The sequence below is a fragment of the Myxocyprinus asiaticus genome, chromosome 24 (assembly GCF_019703515.2).
Source record: "Myxocyprinus asiaticus isolate MX2 ecotype Aquarium Trade chromosome 24, UBuf_Myxa_2, whole genome shotgun sequence".
In the NCBI taxonomy this organism is placed as follows: domain Eukaryota; kingdom Metazoa; phylum Chordata; class Actinopteri; order Cypriniformes; family Catostomidae; genus Myxocyprinus; species Myxocyprinus asiaticus.
In genome coordinates, this window is record NC_059367.1 from 29,696,098 (window position 1) to 29,713,008 (window position 16,911).

The following is a 16,911-nucleotide window of genomic DNA, read 5'->3' on the forward strand; positions in this document are numbered from 1 at the left end:
TAACAAAATTGCATTTGTGAACTGTTTTGCTTGAAAAGTGTGTTTGAGCTATATTTCTCTGAAATACATACCACTTGGTTTGAAATTTGATTATATATTGCAAAGACATTCATTTCATACATTATTAAATGTGGCTTAAGAGTACAAATATTTTTGGGGCCACTCTTTATTAACACACGTTCACACACTCACAGGGGTAGGGTATCTTGAACCAGGGGGCGGCTGCCACGATGCCCTGTCGGGCGTCCGTGCGGGCGTAGAACCCGTACTTGTTTTTCTCAGGAGGAAACACATCGGTCACCGTAAAGATGAAACACAGAAACCAAGACACCAAGATTGCCATGATGATCTACAGAGAAAGATAGAGAGACATTATCTTACTTGTTCAATTAATATTACTTTATGCTTCTTTGTTTAACCTTCCTATTCTGTTCAAGTAGGGCTGCTTACTTTATGGAAACATTACAGGTGTAACTTGTTTTTAAAGAAATTATAACATTTCTTCTTCCCTGAATTAAAAAAAATAAAATTATGCACTTCTTTAGGGATTTTAAGTTTCTTATTTAATACATTTCTCAATTTCACCATTCATTTGCATATGCAAATAAGCAAATTCATAATAAAATGTATTAACTTCTACAGTAAAAAACTACTTGGAAAAAAAAGAAGAAAACATGAGAATTTCTCATGTATTAGGGGCAGATTGCTGCCATCTGGTATAACAATAATAACCAGTAGATGGCTGCAGTGTTCTATGCAGCCACATTTTGTTTAGTAATTCTCAATTTTAACACAAGTCATGCATTTTGATATATATTTAGACATTATCAAACTATTTTTTGTCAAAGATTAGCCTTTTTTTTTTTTTTAAGTGTCAGAAAGATACAGTTTTTTGCCTGGAAGGTGCGACTAAGCGTAAACTTTCCCCTAGACTCAGACTCAGGCTTTGTTCTTTCTCTCTCTCTCTGTGTGTCTCGGTGTGTGTGTGTGTGTGTTGTGTTCTGCCTTCTGGCTGTGTTCATCTTCATTTATTTCTCTCTGTGTGTGTGTGTATGTGTTTGCATGTGCGTGAGTGTGTGTGCAGCACTGTAAGTGTGTCATGGTCTCACCCCCTCATTTATGTATTTGTAAGCACTGTGGCTGATTTGTATAGATTTTATTTGATAAAATTAAATAAAATTGCTGTGTGTTATAGTGTATAGTCTCACCCTTTCATTTCTGTGTGTTTGTTCAGTATTGTGGCTGATGTATAGATTGTATAAAAAATATATATATATATTTGTCAAAATGACCACTTAGACTTATCGAACAAGTCCAATTTTTGTGTGTGTGTGTTCAGCTGGCAAGTGGGGAAAAAGTCACCAAGTCTTGTACCAATCAGATAAAGGAAACCATTTTTATTACATCAGAAAAATGTATTTCGGTAAAACATTGACAGAACAGTATGGGAATGTTAAACTTGTTAAATGCTACTTTCTTTTTACTCTGCACTGTTACTTTATTTTATTTTATTGTACCTTTGTAGCTGAAATTGAGAGATTGAGAGAGAGAGAGAGAGAGAGAGAGAGAGAGAGAGATAGAGAGAGAGAGCTAAACCCAACTAACTACTTTAAGAATCAGTCAATCTTCTCATGCAAAATGCTGATGAGAATCTCAGACTGCTTGAACACAAAGCAAGTCATGTTATCTAACCTCATCAATAACACTGCATGCTGAAACTCCCTTATGATAATCGTCAAGGATCAGTTCGTGTGTTTTAGCTGCCTCTGTCTGCCGCCCACACTCATTTTCAATGCCATCTCATTGTCTGAGTGCTTCTGTTAAAAAAAAAAAAACCTTGCCAAAAAGCCCTAATCTCTGAAACAGCATGTTCATTATGGCTGTCATCGGAACTAATGGTGGATTATGGGAGGGCCCAGGTACCGAGTGCCAAGCCTCAGAAAGTACCAAATCATGCTACTGGGAGCTGGAGACACAAGACTGCTAATAATCACGATAATCCTTTTATGACATAATAACGTGAATAAGGGCTAATTAAAAAACAAGCCTATTTCTACACGGCTTACTTTGGACCGATTAGGCAACCCACAGACTAGTTGATTTCAAATATACTTTTATATATTATGAAATTTTGCACATCCCTAATTGATTTTTTTGTTTTGTTTTATTTGCCATTTTACTGCAGCAAAAATATCCACCACTCCTTTTACTTCACCTCCTCCAAATCCTCCTCTCTCAATCTAACGCAAAATGAAATGAACATATGTGTTTGTCTTGCACTGTTGTCTAGACACTCACTGGAAACATCTTGAACAACTGTAGGCGGTAAGAAGTCCAGCCCTTCTTGGACTTGTAAATGGGGAGTGGCAACTGGACGTTACGTGCATACTGAGAGAACAGCAGCACCAGGAATATGGTTCTGTGTAAAAGAGAGAAGAGTTTGCATGCTGAATCAGTAGAGTAACAGATCTCTGTTACATAAATAGGCAAATGTGTGTGTGAGTCACACTCACAGCATGGCGATGCCCCAGTGTTTGCCCGCCCTCTCTCCAGCTGCCTGGAAGCCAGAAAGGCCAATCAAAGTGACAGTTGGGGTGATGGTGAGAGGTCCAATGTACTTCAACAAGACACCTGGCAAACCTAAAGCCCCTATGACCACCTCTATCATAGAGGAGACTATGATAGCACCCTGGATCTACAGAGAGAGAGAAAGAGACAAAGAGAGCAATTTGTTATTTTCATTTTCTTTTGTCCTTTATTTAACTTCATTTTAATTTTTTAAGGTCATCCCTTTTTATACTTCGTCACTTATACTGCCCCCCCCTCCTTCTTGTACGCTGCTTTTCGAGTATTTTTCATGCCAATAAAGCCCATTAAAATTGAAAATTTAAACAGAGAGAGAGAAAGGAGGAAGAGAAAGAGGGGTTAAATTTGATCATACATATGGAGGACAAAAAAGATAAGAAAAAGATAAAACCATTAAAGGTTAAAAGAGATTAAGGCTAAACAGTGTCATTGACAGAGGCTTAATTTGCTTTGTCTTCATGCCTGCCATGGCTTCTACTGGAAACAAAAATCAATATCAAAACTATTTAAACAAATGCCTTTTAAAAGATAGATAACCAAACACATTTCTAATGTTTCATGATGTATGTTTAATGAAAGCTTCATACCTTATAAAGCAATATGTACAGTGGCCTCAAAAAATTGACACTTGTGCACGAAGATCCTATGATTGGATCATTTTTGCAGTGATAAATATGTTTCAGTTGGCAACAATTCTTTTAAACCTAACTGATGCAGTGTGTAGCTTCTCATTTCTTAAACAACCATGTCAGAAGACGTATCCTGTGGTTGTGGAAAAGATGTTACTGTGTTTCAGAAGGGGCAACATATTGGCCTGCATCAAGCAAAGAAAACAACTAAGGAGATTGCTGAAACCACCGGAACTGGGTTAAGAAATGTCCAACGCATTATTAAAACCTGGAAGGATAGTGGTGAACCGTCAGCTTAGCGGAAGAAATGTGGTCGGAAAAAAATCTTGAATGATCGTGATTGGAGATCACTAAAATGCTTGGTGAAGTCATGGCTATGTTTAATAGTGAAAGTAAGAGCATTTTCACATGCACAATGCGACAAGATCTTACAGGACTGGGACAAAGCAGCTGTATGGCCACAAGAAAGCCACTTGTTAGTGAGGCTAATAGGAAAAACTACTTCAATTTGCTAGGGAGCATAAAGATTGGGCTGTGGAGCAATGGAAAAAGGTCATGTGGTCTGATGAGTCCAGATTTACCCTATTCCAAAGCGATGGGCGTGTCAGGGTAAGAAGAGAAGCGCATGAAGTGATGCACCCATCATGCACAGTGCCCACTGTACAAACCTCTGGAGGCAGTGTTCCGATCTGGGGTTGCTTCAATTGGTCAGGCTCAGCAATATTTTGCAGCACGACAAATGCACGCCGCAATCAAAGCTAAAGGTCGTCCAAAAAAATACTAGAGAATGTGACTCTTTTTTTTTTATCTAAAAAATATGACTTTTCAGTCTCATAACTATGCATTTTGTATCTCAAAATGTTTACTTTTTATATCAAAAATATGACTTTCAATCTCATAATGACTTTTTATCTCAATTTTTAATTTTCAGTCTCATAATTATGAACAAGTATCTCATAAATATGACTTGGCATCTCATTAATGTATTTTATCTCAAAATGACTTTTTATCACAAAATTATGAATTTGTATTACATCAATTTGACTTTATTTCAACGTAATGACATTTTAACTCATAATTATGACTTTTCATCTTATGACATTTTTTATCTCATAATTATGATTTGATATCTTAGAATTTTGACTTTATTTCAACATAATGACATTTAAGCTCATAATTATGACTTTTTATCTCACAGTTATGACTTTTTTGTCTTATAATTTAGACTTTTTATCACCAAAGCACAATTGTTTTTGTGTCTGGTGGAAATGGAATGCCATAAACATGTCTTAGTTTAAAACTTTTTCATCTCATAATTATGACTTTTTATCTTACAATGACTTTTTATCTCAAAATTATGACTTTGTATCTCATAAATTGTAATTATTTAATCTCATAATTATGACTTTTCATCTCATAATTTTGATTTAGCATCTCTTAATTATGACATTTTATCTCATAATTGATTTTTTATCACAAAATTATGACTTTGTATCTCATCGTTTTGATTTTATTTCACCATAATAATATTTAATCTCATAATTATGACTTTTTATCTTATAATGGCTTTTTATCTCAAAATTATGACTTTGTATCTCATAATTGTGATTATTTCAACAATGACATTTAATCTGATAATTATGAATGTTTATCTCATAGTTATGAATTTTTTTGACTTTTTAATCACCACAGCACTTTTTTGTTGTTGTTTGTGGCTGAAATGGGCTGCCATAAAAATTTCTTAGACATTTTTTGCTTTAATTCCTGTTAAAACTAAGAAATTTTGCAAGCAAATTATCTAAATTTTGTCACCTTCACACTTTTGTTCTAACCAGACTCTTAATTTTCCACATGCATTTTCAGTTCCTCTGTTGTTTTTTTTAATTAAATGTTCCATATTACTTTGGTATCATTTCCATTCTCTCAACACCCCCCAGTCTGAGAATAAGCACACTTTTACACCTCATCAACACTGTTTTCATCTCTTTCTCTCTGTTTTAACACACCTCTCATGGGAGTCATGTGATGCCATGCGAGGATCGGACGTGTGAATGGCGAGCTCTGTGCACTTTGCTAGTTTTAACACTTTTAAATGACATAAACCAGTGAGATTCGATACACTCTGTTCCATAATTGTTCTAGGAGGACAATATGTCAAAGAATTCAAAATCCTTGGGCTCTGGAGACATTAAAAATACTTACGTGAAAGGTCACGTGACGCCATGCGAGGAGCAGACGTATAAACGGCGAGCTCTGCACACTTTTTATGTTATAATCCGGTGAGATTCGATACACCCAGCAACATATTTGTTCTTTGAGGTAAACATGGCAAAGAAGTAAAAATCCTCAGGTTCTGGGGACATTAAAAGACACTTACGTGCTCAAGCTGAAACCTCTGACAGGCCCGCAGACCAGGGACTCGGTTTGGATGGTGTGGCGGGAGAAAACCAGCGTCAACTGTCCAACATGTCTGTGATGCTGACGAAGGTTGTTCCTGACTTGGAGGGTCTCGCTGTAATACGTCGATCGATTACAGCGATGGAAACAAAATTCTCTGAGTTGGTTACAAGAGTGGCAGATGTTGAGAAACGGATCGATTATCTGGAGTCATCGGAAAGGGAATTATCCACTAATCCGCTAGCGACCAAGATAGATGTGGAAAGCATTTTGGAAAAACTGGAAGATCTTGAAAATAGGAGCCGACGAAATAACGTAAGGATTGTTGGAATTCTTCAGCATGAAGAAGGCAGAGATTTTGTGAAATTCCTAGACAAGCTCCTCCGGAGTCTGCTCGACATAACAGGCCATTAGCTGGAAATCGAGCGAGCTCACAGAGTCCCGGCTTGCAGATCTGCTGAGGGGGACAGGCCCCGATCAATTCTGGCCAAATTTCTGAGATCATCCAATAAAGATCTTGTGTTGCACGAGGCGAGGAGCAAAGGAAAGCTTTCTTGGAAGAATCACAATATTTTCTTGTTCCCGGACTTTGCGAATTCAACAAGAGAGAAATGCAATCGATTCAAGGAATGTAAGAAACTCTTACATCAACGGAAAATTGCTTTTGCACTGTTGTTTCCAGCCAAACTGAGAATAGATACTAAGGATGGCCGCAAAGTATTTATGTGTCCCAAGCAAGCACTGTCCTTCATAGAAACAATGGGAGTAAGCCATTTGGTGTTTCTCATGTAGCTCCAGTGTGAATTTACTCACTGTACTTACTCTTGGCTGTCTGAGGAAGCTGGGCACCATTTTTGTTTCGTTTTGTGATGGTTCCGCCTAGCGGCTGGAGTTTGTTTTGTGGAATAACACTCCTTCAAGAAACATTTGCATTGATGGAAGATTGCTTTTACACTGAAGTTCCTGGCCAGATTGAGAATGGATACTAAGGATGGCCGCAAAATATCTACATGCCCACACAAAGGTTGTCTTTTATAAAGTTGACAGACTGAGTAAGTCATGGTGTATTTTTTTTATGCGGCCTCCGAGTGAATTTGACTCTGGGAACTGGGATGCCTGTTTTTTTTGTGCTGGTTCTGCCTAGCAGCTGGAGTTTGTTTTGTGGAATAACACTGCTTCAGGACAGTTGTGGATGAATCTGTTTGTTCTTTGTGCTTATTCCTCCTGTTGGCTGGAGTTTGTTTTGTGGAGTATTTTTGCAGGACATTGGAATGATTACGTCATCTGCTGCACTCATAAGCATCCGGCTCACTGAACACTCGTTTGTCTGTCCGAGGAAACTGAATGGCTTTTTATCGGCTGGAATTTGTTTTGTGGAGAAACACACCTTCGAGACACTTCTGTGAATTAATCTACACATTCTTTGTGTTTATTCTGCCTATTGGCTGGGGTTTGTTTTACAAAGTATTTTCTGTTATGTAATTTGCCTCACAAAATTTGTGCAGAAGCACCAGACTTGAGCAATCCGATGGCAAAGTTGTCGCGGGGACTCTTGTAGGTGTACATGGACCTTTTGAGTTTAGAGGGATTGACGCCGGTTGGCGCTGTCGTGCGCGGGGTTAATGCACACGTTTTTCTTTTTTCTGTTTGTTTGGTTTGGGGTTTGATTGTTGCACTAATGTTGGAATGTGGTCTGTATAATCTTGTTTTTGAAACACAATTTATTTTGTCTATTATATCAAAATGTCAAATGTTAATATGAGTGGGTTATCTTTCTCCACGTGGAATGTGAATGGGTTGGGGCACCCCTTAAAAAGAAGAAAGGTTATTTCTTTTCTTAAGCATAAGAAATGTGATATAGTGTTTCTTCAAGAAACACATCTTTCCTCGCAGCAAGCTGAAAAATTTGGGAAGATATGGGGTGGGCATGTTTTCTTTAGTGCTGGCTCAAGTAAGAGCAGGGGAGTCATTACATTGATAAGTAAACATCTACAATTCAAATCTCTCAAACAGATTAAAGATAAATTAGGGAGAATCATTATTGTTTTAGCAGAAATTCAGGGGCAAAGGTTGGTTTTGGCTAATATTTACGTGCCTAATGTTGATGATCAGGGCTTTTTTATTGATCCTGAAGGGATGCTGCAAGCCGCTGGCACCCCTCATGATATAATATTGGGAGGAGACTTAATCTTTTGATGGACTCAGTCCTTGATCATAGTGAAGCAAAAGCGTGTAAGCCCCCTAGAGCAACACTGATGCTTCACGGGATGTGTAAAAATCTTGGTCTTGCAGATATTTGGCGACTTTTTAACCCATCTGGTAGGGACTATACATTTTTTCATCAGTCCATAAGATTTATTCTAGAATAGAAGTCCCTCATTTCATCTGTCGTGGATTGCTCAATTGGAAACATCTTAGTCTCAGATCACGTCCTGGTGAGTTTAGAAATGTTGCCACATATGGAGAAAAATAAATCATATAGTTGGCACTTTAATGTATCCCTATTGCAAAATCCTGATTTTCAACAAATGTTAAAGACTGAAATCAATGTTTATATGGAGACCAACTGGTTCTCAGTGTCTTCTGTGGGCGTGGCTTGGGAGGCACTTAAGGCGGTTCTTAGGGGTCGGTTCATACAGTATGCTTCATTCACCAAAAAATCCAAAGCACGATACAACATGTGGAGTTGGAAGGGAATATTAAAAGTGCAGAGGCAGAGCTGAAGTGCCGAATGACGTCGGATGGCCTCAGAGAATTGACTCGATTGAAATACAGATATAATACTATTTTGTGGCGGAAAGTGGAGTTTTGGTTATTCAGGGCAAGACAGTCATACTTTGAGTGGGGAACAATGCAGGGAAGCTTTTGGCTAGATATATAAAGCAGAGAGAGTATTTTTCTACCATTCCCTCAGTGAAATCTGCTGGTGGTGAAATTTTTACCTTGCCCATTGATATTAATAATGCCTTTAAAGAGTTATATCTTGATCTTTATAGTTCCACATCTTCGTCTACTGATGAAGATATTAGAAAATTTGTGGAACCATTAGAACTCCCTAAATTGACGACTGAGGAAAAAAAATGATCTTGATTCTGAGATAACCTTGGCAGAGCTTGACAAGGTAATTAAGGCCTTACCTACCGGCAAGGCTCCGGGGCCAGATGGTTTTGCCGCTGATTTTTTTAGATCTTATGCTAAAGAAATGGCTCCACTTTTGTTAGAAGTTTATACGGAATCATTAAATAATGGAAAGCTTCCCCCAACCATGACACAAGCCTGGATCAGTCTGATTCTTAAAAAGGAGAAAGATCCAAGCGAGTGTAAAAGTTACCGTCCAATTTCCCTGATCCAGCTAGATGTAAAAATGTTGTCAAAGCTTTTGCCCAACCGATTATTTTAAGTTATGACATCTGTTATACATATAGATCAGGTGGGGTTTATTCGGGGCTGTAGCTCCTCTGATAACAATAGGCGTTTCATCAGTATCTTGTGGTCAGTAGCGAATGATCAGTCTCCTGTCACTGCCATCTCACTTGACGCCGAAAAGGCATTTGATATGGTAGAATGGGATTATCTTTTTAAGATTTTAGAAATGTATGGGTTCGGGAGTACATTTATTGGTTGGATTAAATTACTTTATAGACACCCTGTAGCAGCGGTATAAACAAATGTATTAATTTCAGATTATTTTACTCTGAATAGGGGCACTCAGCAGGGTTGTCCTCTTTCCCCATTATAGTTCTGTCTTGCCCTGGAACCATTAGCAACCGCAATAAGAAAGGAGGATGATTTTCCAGGGGTGATGGCGGGAGGAGTGGCACATAAGCTTCTGCTTTACCCAGATTATATTTTATTATTTGTCTCTGACCCTACTAGATCTATGCCTTGCCTCCACAGAATTATTAATTCCTTTTCCAAGTTCTCATGATAAAAAGTCAATTGGTCTAAATCCAAAGCTTTGGCTCTGACAGCGTACTGTCCAGTAACGGCCTTCCAGCCGGGCGCCTTCCAGTGGCATTAAGTATTTGGGTATTTTATTCCCAGCAAATTTGTCTGATTTAGTTAAGAGTTAATTTTGACCCTTTAATAAAATGGTTTGAGCGATGTGGACAGGTGGGCTTCATTACATTTATCGATGATTGGGAAGGTTAATGTTATTAAAATGTACTGTATTCCAAAATTCAACTACCTGCTACAGTCACTCCCTATAGATGTCCCCCTCTTATTTCAAACCATTTGATAGCATAGCGAAGTCCATCATTTGGAATGGTAAAAGTCCCAGACTACATTTCAACAAATTACATAGGCTGATTGACAAAGGTGGGCTAGGCCTACCCAAGATTTTGTTTTATTATTATGCGTTCGGTCTCAGGCATTTGGCTCATTGATTGCTTCCACCTGAAAGAGCCCCTCCCTGGTTTTCTATTGAACAGGAAGTTTTTTCCCCTATTTTGCCATTGCAAAGCCTTTCTATCAATCTAACCAGAGAAGTTAAATCACACCCCGTTATTTCGCATTTGCACTTGGTATGGACAAAAGTGTCCAGAGTGTTTAATTCGGATATTTATCTAAATGTTGCCTCGAGCTTATGGCTGAACCCTAAACTATGTATTACTAAGTCCCCTTTCTGCTGGACAGACTGGATTATGAGGGGGGTTAATACACTCTGTGAACTGTATGAGAGTGGAGTATTGAGATCTTTTGAAAATTTTATTCAACATTTTGGGATTCCCAAATCTCAATTCTATAGGTATTTACAGCTGCGCCACTTGCTCTGCACTGTTTTTGGGAGTAGCACACACCCCCCTAAAGCGGCAGATACTCTGGAAGTGGTGATTACTGCCTTTGGAAATGGTCATGAGGTATCAGTGTATTATTTCCTGTTAATTCAGAGTCTGGGTGATGGAGCTTCAGCTTCTCTTAAGAGAGTATGGGCGAAAGATTTAAATTTGGTATTGGAGGAGGGAGTGTGGGCTAGGATTCTAAAAAAACATCAAGTCTTCATCTAGAGATTCAAGGGTGCGTCTGATGAAATTTAAGATTTTACATCGATTCTGTTGGACCCTCTCTAGATTGTATAGACTTGGTCTCAAAGACACACCCACCTGCTGGCGATGCCACTCAGAAGATGGGAACATAACCCATGTTTTTTGGAGATGTGTAAAGATTCAAGATTTTTGGTTGAGGGTTCAGAATTTTATTTGTGAGGTGTTGGCTGCTCAGGTTTCATTTTGCCCCAGGCTCTGTGTTCTAGGCGATGGGATGGTCATTGATGTAGGAGATGGGTTCATGATACAGAGTTGGGTCCTGGCTGGTGTCATGATCGGAATGCAAGTCATCCTTAGGGGATGGAAATCTTCTGGAATGCCCATTTTAAGAGTGGTGCACAGAGATGGGCAGGGTAGTGGCATTTGAGGAAATTTCATGTAGAAGGCTAGGCAAATTAGATTTATTTAATAAAAAATGGGGCAGCTATTTGGCCGTTTTGGAGGGCTCTCGGGGAGGGGCAGTGGAGAGAGAAGTGTAGTTTTAAATGTGTGATTATTATTTCTTTATATATTTTTCTTTTTTTTCTTTTCTTTCTTCCTTTCTTTCTTTCTTTTTTTGTGTGTGTAAGTGTGACCACAGGGATATTTGTTGAGGGTCAGGGTGGGGTTGGGAATTGGGAGGGGAAAAGGGAATAATGTTGATTCTGTGAATATATGTTTTGCTTTTCAAATTGTGAATCAATAAAAAGTGTTAATCAGTTAACACACCTCTCGTATCCTGGGGTACCAGATGTCTTCTGTGTGAGGCAGCTCTGTGCCATTTAATACAGTAAAAGCTGTAGAGAGAGTATGGCAGTTACATTACTGTTTTAGTAGTGAGAATGTACAGGAATGTTTGAGGGAGTGTGAGAGACATGTACCTGTTGTGTTACACTTCCATTTATCCAGTGAAAGAATGGCTCTTGCTGGTGCGAGAAACGCAAAAGCACTTGCCTGAAATAATGGGAGCCTGGAGGTAAAACACACACACAAACACATTAATCCGTCACATTAGAACAGCTTGTACCAACACAAACATCCACAAGGTTCTCACTCCTGGGAAGCATTTATGTGTGGCTAACGAGACAAAGTCACAAATTCAGAAATATGTCACTTTGTCACTCAAATCGGTTATCAAAATCAGTTTTTGAACTGGTTCATTGAAATGAACTAATTCATTAAAATAACACACTGAGTGCGTTTACATGCTGTAAACACCGTAATCAGTTTTCTTTTATAAGACATAAACGGTTTAAGCAATACGTTTGACACGGGTAGATTTTTGCCCATTACTGTTTTTTTCATTGCATGAAAAACACTTTTACTTGCGCTCTTATCGGCTTATACAATGTGTGCAAGTGTTGTTACGTTTTGACATCAAAAACAGAGAATAGTGGGGGCCTGGGTAGCTCAGCGAGTATTGATTCTGACTACTACCCCTGGAGTCGAAAATTCGAATCCAGGGTGTGCTGAGTGACTCCAGCCAGGTCTCCTAAGCAACCAAATTGGCCTGGTTGCTAGGGAGGGTAGAGTCACATGTGGTAACCTCTTCGTGGTCGCGACTAGTGGTTCTCGCTCTCAATGGGGTGCGTGGTAAGTTGTGCGTGGATCGCGGAGAGTAGCATGAGCCTCCACATGCGGAGTCTCCGTGGTGTCATGCACAACGAGCCACGTGATAAGATGCGCAGATTGACAATCTCAGAAGCGGAGGCAACTGAGACTTATCCTCCACCACCTGGATTGAGGTGAGTAACCGTGCCATCATGAGGACCTACTAAGTATTGGGAATTGGGCATTATCAGAATAACCTGATAAAGTCTCATGCAAACACAGGTTTTTTATGTTATCGTTTTTTTTATTTTAGGTAGTTATCAGCCTATTGCTGTGCATGTAAACATGCTTGTGAGCCTGCAGTACATTGCTCTGGCCACTAGATGTCTCCACAAACTCTACTCAAATATATAGTCATTGATGTGGGCTTTGAGGTCTCTCTGCTTGAACAGAGACTGCTGTTACATAAAACTCTAAGAAGGTCCTAGATTTTCAATTACTCCCCTACTCCCTATACCCTCCTATCTTTGCTTAAGAACACTTGATGCTAATTTGCTAAGAAATAAGAGGGGAGGAGGGCCATTGTGACATTATGACATTATAAAGACCAACCTCTAAGGAATAGAGTTTTACAAAAATAAAATATTAACAGAATTGAGACAAAACAAGAACACATATTACATTTCAGTTTCCACTATGTACAGTACATTTGCGTAAACAGGGAACATTTAAATGTCAAAACATTAGTTCTTTATCCTCTCTGACTAGGAATGTTCACAGCACCTGGCATTTTGGGTAATCTGAGACAAACCTGTTCATCAGTCAGATTTAGCATGCATCATGTAATCACGTTTATGCAATATGTAAACCAGGCAAATTAGCACAAACACGCACAGATCATTTCAAAAAGTGACTCAGCACACATGGCTAACATCAGCACTTGCCATGTCTTTTCCACTCTTGTCTTCTCATTTCCTTTTTTTTTGGGTCACTTGCTTATGTTTCCATGGAGACAGCATGTGCCAGATGCATGTGACGTCAGAATGGAGGGATCATATGAGTCAACTTGCATCAAATAGGTGTCTGATACTGAGGGCAGAGCGAACACAAAAGAACACAAAGTACAGGCTGAGGCTAAATGCCTTAATGATATGAATCGACTAAGAGGGAGATTTTTATCCATAATAGAAGGGACTGTCAGACCTTCACAAATTCCTTCCCTCCCCACCCCATAAGCTGTGCCACAAAAGACCTGTCTGATCCAGATAATGTATTAGTTATATAAAGGGAGTTCTGTTGCCATTTTCACCTTGTACTTCCTCACTGGGGGTTTTACACCTGACAGCTTGTAAACTAAACTGCACCGATACAGCAGTAAAACATCAATGGACATTGTAAGCCACCCCACATAGCAAGTGTACTGACTGAATTGTAGTGCTATAAGAGCTAAAGACCTTCATTTGAAAACACAAAGACCCACAGAAGATCCCAGCTAAAACTGAGCTGACCCATTTTCCCCAGACCTCTTGGTACAGACACAACTGTGAGTTTGACTTTGTTCCAATAAAAGCAGCTCTTGCACCGCAAAAAACTTTGAAAATATAATTTTTTCTTCCACTTCTTTACTCTTTTCCCATTTCATAATAAAATATGGTCAGCCTTGCGCATCTAAGTGGGTTGAGTGTCACTGAGACAAAAAGAGCTGTTAAAAAAAAAAAAAAAATTCCTCAAGGCTGATGGTCCTTATCTCAGGAAAGCGGCTCTCAAAAAAATGTAATAGGTCGAAAGAATGTACAGTAGCTAAAAGCTCCAAGAAAATACAAGATACAAGAAAACTGTCTTGTGGCTGGACCTGTTTTGTGTAAAACCTAGTAGAACAACTTCAGACAGTAGAAACGGCCTGAAAATAAAACGACTGAAAAGTATTTCAATTAGCACATAAACTTGGCTACTGGGTTGCTTTCCCTTTAGAGAGAGAGAGAGAGAGAGAGAGCGAGAGAAGAAGAGGAGAATGACTGGAATAGGGGAATGTACTGTGAAAAAGGCACAAGAGAAAATATCAGAGAAAGTGAGAATAAGTGACTAAAAGAATGAAACAACAATGTGGCAAAAAGAGGAAGAGGAAAAAAGATGTGGAGAATTGCTAAAAGCAATTTTACAAAAAAACGACATCAGAGACTAAATTGGGCATAATTAGGGGATGCTGGTATGACCAAAATCTTATATCATGGTGATAGGACTGGGCGATAGGACGATGTAATTGGATATCAGCGATGTCTTACAAAGGTCCTGATGCCGATTGCGAACAGACGATGATCGACAATATCGGGAAATGGCAAAACTATGGATCTGGTAAGTCGGCAAATATATTAAACAGTGGCCAGAGTGTGAAACTAGCACCCGCCACCCGCCAAATGCAATGAGGTTGATTCCAGTTTGCAAGTTCCTCATCCAAATGTATTTCATGTCTCGGAGTGACACATGACAAGAAATGCTGTTAGACACAAAGATGTGCGCTTGAAGAAACACTTTATTTTTATTTCCTCGTGGTTGGCATGCATTGCGGATTCCGTGATCGAAATGGAGCCGTTGGAGACAGTAAATGCTTGGATTTGGGGAGATGGTTAAATAAGATTTTCTGAACACTTTGTTGTTTTATTGCTTTTTTTGTTTAGTTTAAAGTGCAATTTGAATTTAGAAATGTCTTTTGTTTATGTTTTTCGTGTTTCAATAAATTAATTACATTATTACAGCTAAAACATTCACCTGATTCGCTGTTTGTTCAGAGGCATGCAGCATGAGCCTGTCGTGTGGAACAAGCGCATGTAAAGAGTTTTCACTCTTTTTTCTGTTTCATTCGTCTGAATGAAATCTCTGATCATCTCAGGAGGTGCTGTTAGTTTAGTTTGCGTTATTTCCACTCAGTCAGCATGCATTGTGAATGCAACTCTGCAGGTTCGGTAATATATATCTTTGAATTAAATAAAGATGAAAGTGATTAAATCATAAAGTAATGCAAGACACATTCACCTTGTTTGAGTTTTAATTTATTTTCTTTAGGCAGTATTAACTGTATTACCAAAACGCAATACAAACACAAATTCGATAAGAACACACATTTGGCAGCATTATTTTGGGAACACAAGGGAATTTATTATTTGTATTATTATTGTCTTTACATTTAGAATTGTCTTTAGTTCTTAATCTTTAGGCTATTAGTAATTTTCCACTTGTTGTCGTTGACTGATACTTGCGTGATGGCAAATGGAGCCATTGGAGATAGTAAATGTTTGGATTTGGGCAGGCAGTTAAATTATTTTTTGATCAATTCCTGTTCCTGTTGGCACGCTGCACGAGTGTTTGTAGCTTGCTTGCCTGCTTAGCATTGCTTATTCTGATAAGTTCATCGTTTTATCCTTTGCCATTTTACCACGTGCTTCTGGTTTTTCCGCTTTTCTACTGTTTCATCTGTGTGTATTTTACCGCGCGCACCCGTTTCTCTCATTTTTTTCCCTTCTTTTTTCCGCTTGTCTACATGGTGTGTCTCGACTGCGTGCATTTGTTTTCTCCACTGTGTTTTACATGGATTATTGCATCAATCTCAAACATTTGCTGATTAGGAACCACATGGATCTTAAACCCATGCTGCTCAAGAACAACCATAACAACAACAAACAATTTTGGTAAGTCATAGCATCCGCTCATGTTATTGCTTCCTGCATTGCATGTCACGTTTACTATAGATTCACCCGTCAGCAGTGAGGGATTCACATGTGATAAATGTAAGGAATTAGTCAGGCTGACGGAGATGGTTAATGAGTTAGAGGCACGCATCAGAACACTAGTGGAGGTCAGTGAGAAAGAGAAGCTGATAGATACTGTTTTGGATGCGGGTAGTACAGCGAGCAACATACTCTTTGGTTCCGGCTGGAGAGCCCCTGCAGCAGGATGATTGGGTGACATCTCGGCGGCATACTCTCTCAGCAAAGCAACACCACTCTCCCGTTCTTGTTAGGGTTTCCAATCGATTTTCCCCACTCAATGATGCACCCACTGAGAATCATGTTGAAAGAGCCCTAATAATTGGTGATTCTATTGTAAGGAACATTGAAATAGAGACTCCAGCCAACATTGTTAAATGCATTTCGGGGGCTTGGGCTTCTGACATCAGATCAAATTTACAACTGCTGGCTAATGCTAAATGTAGATTTTCTAAAATTGTTATTCATGTCGGCTCTAATGATGTAGGGCTTCGCTAGTTGGAGATCACTAGAGATAATGTTAAAGAGGTGTGTGAACTTAAAAAATTATGTCAGACAATGTAATATGCTCTGTCCCCCTCCCTGCTCGTTGTGGTGACGAGGTTTATAGTAGTTTATAGAAGTATTAGTGTCACTGAACAGCTGGATGTCTTAGTGGTGTCTGGAGAATAGCACAGGAATTATAGACAATTGGAAGAGTTTTTGGGGTACACCTGACCTGCTAAAGAGAGATGGACTCCATCCCTCCAGGGAAGGTGCCACTCTCCTCTCTAGTAATTTGGCTCACAGTCTTAATAATGATAGTATTTGACTAACTGGGGCCCAGGTCAGGAAGCAGACAAACTGGTTAATCCGAACATCTGCTAGCTGCCTTGAGATGTCACACAGGTCACATAAACTACAACACATAGAGACTGTATCACCTAGATATCACATAGAGACTGTGTATGTTCCCCGAAC

The 16,911-nt window shown here is 39.0% G+C and overlaps 1 protein-coding gene across 2 annotated transcripts in view; it reads right to left on the reverse strand.

Moving 5' to 3' along the window:
* The window catches only part of LOC127414766 (solute carrier family 23 member 2-like), a 95,463-nt gene that overhangs the window by 7,650 nt on the left and 70,902 nt on the right, over positions 1-16,911 (reverse strand). For both annotated transcript variants that reach the window (XM_051653033.1, XM_051653032.1), the window contains 5 exons: positions 11,521-11,609; positions 11,369-11,436; positions 2,514-2,695; positions 2,299-2,419; positions 193-349 (listed from right to left, as the gene is read on the reverse strand). In XM_051653033.1, the coding sequence (XP_051508993.1) occupies positions 193-349; positions 2,299-2,419; positions 2,514-2,695; positions 11,369-11,436; positions 11,521-11,609 (617 nt within the window). The remainder of the gene's footprint in view (positions 1-192; positions 350-2,298; positions 2,420-2,513; positions 2,696-11,368; positions 11,437-11,520; positions 11,610-16,911) is intronic.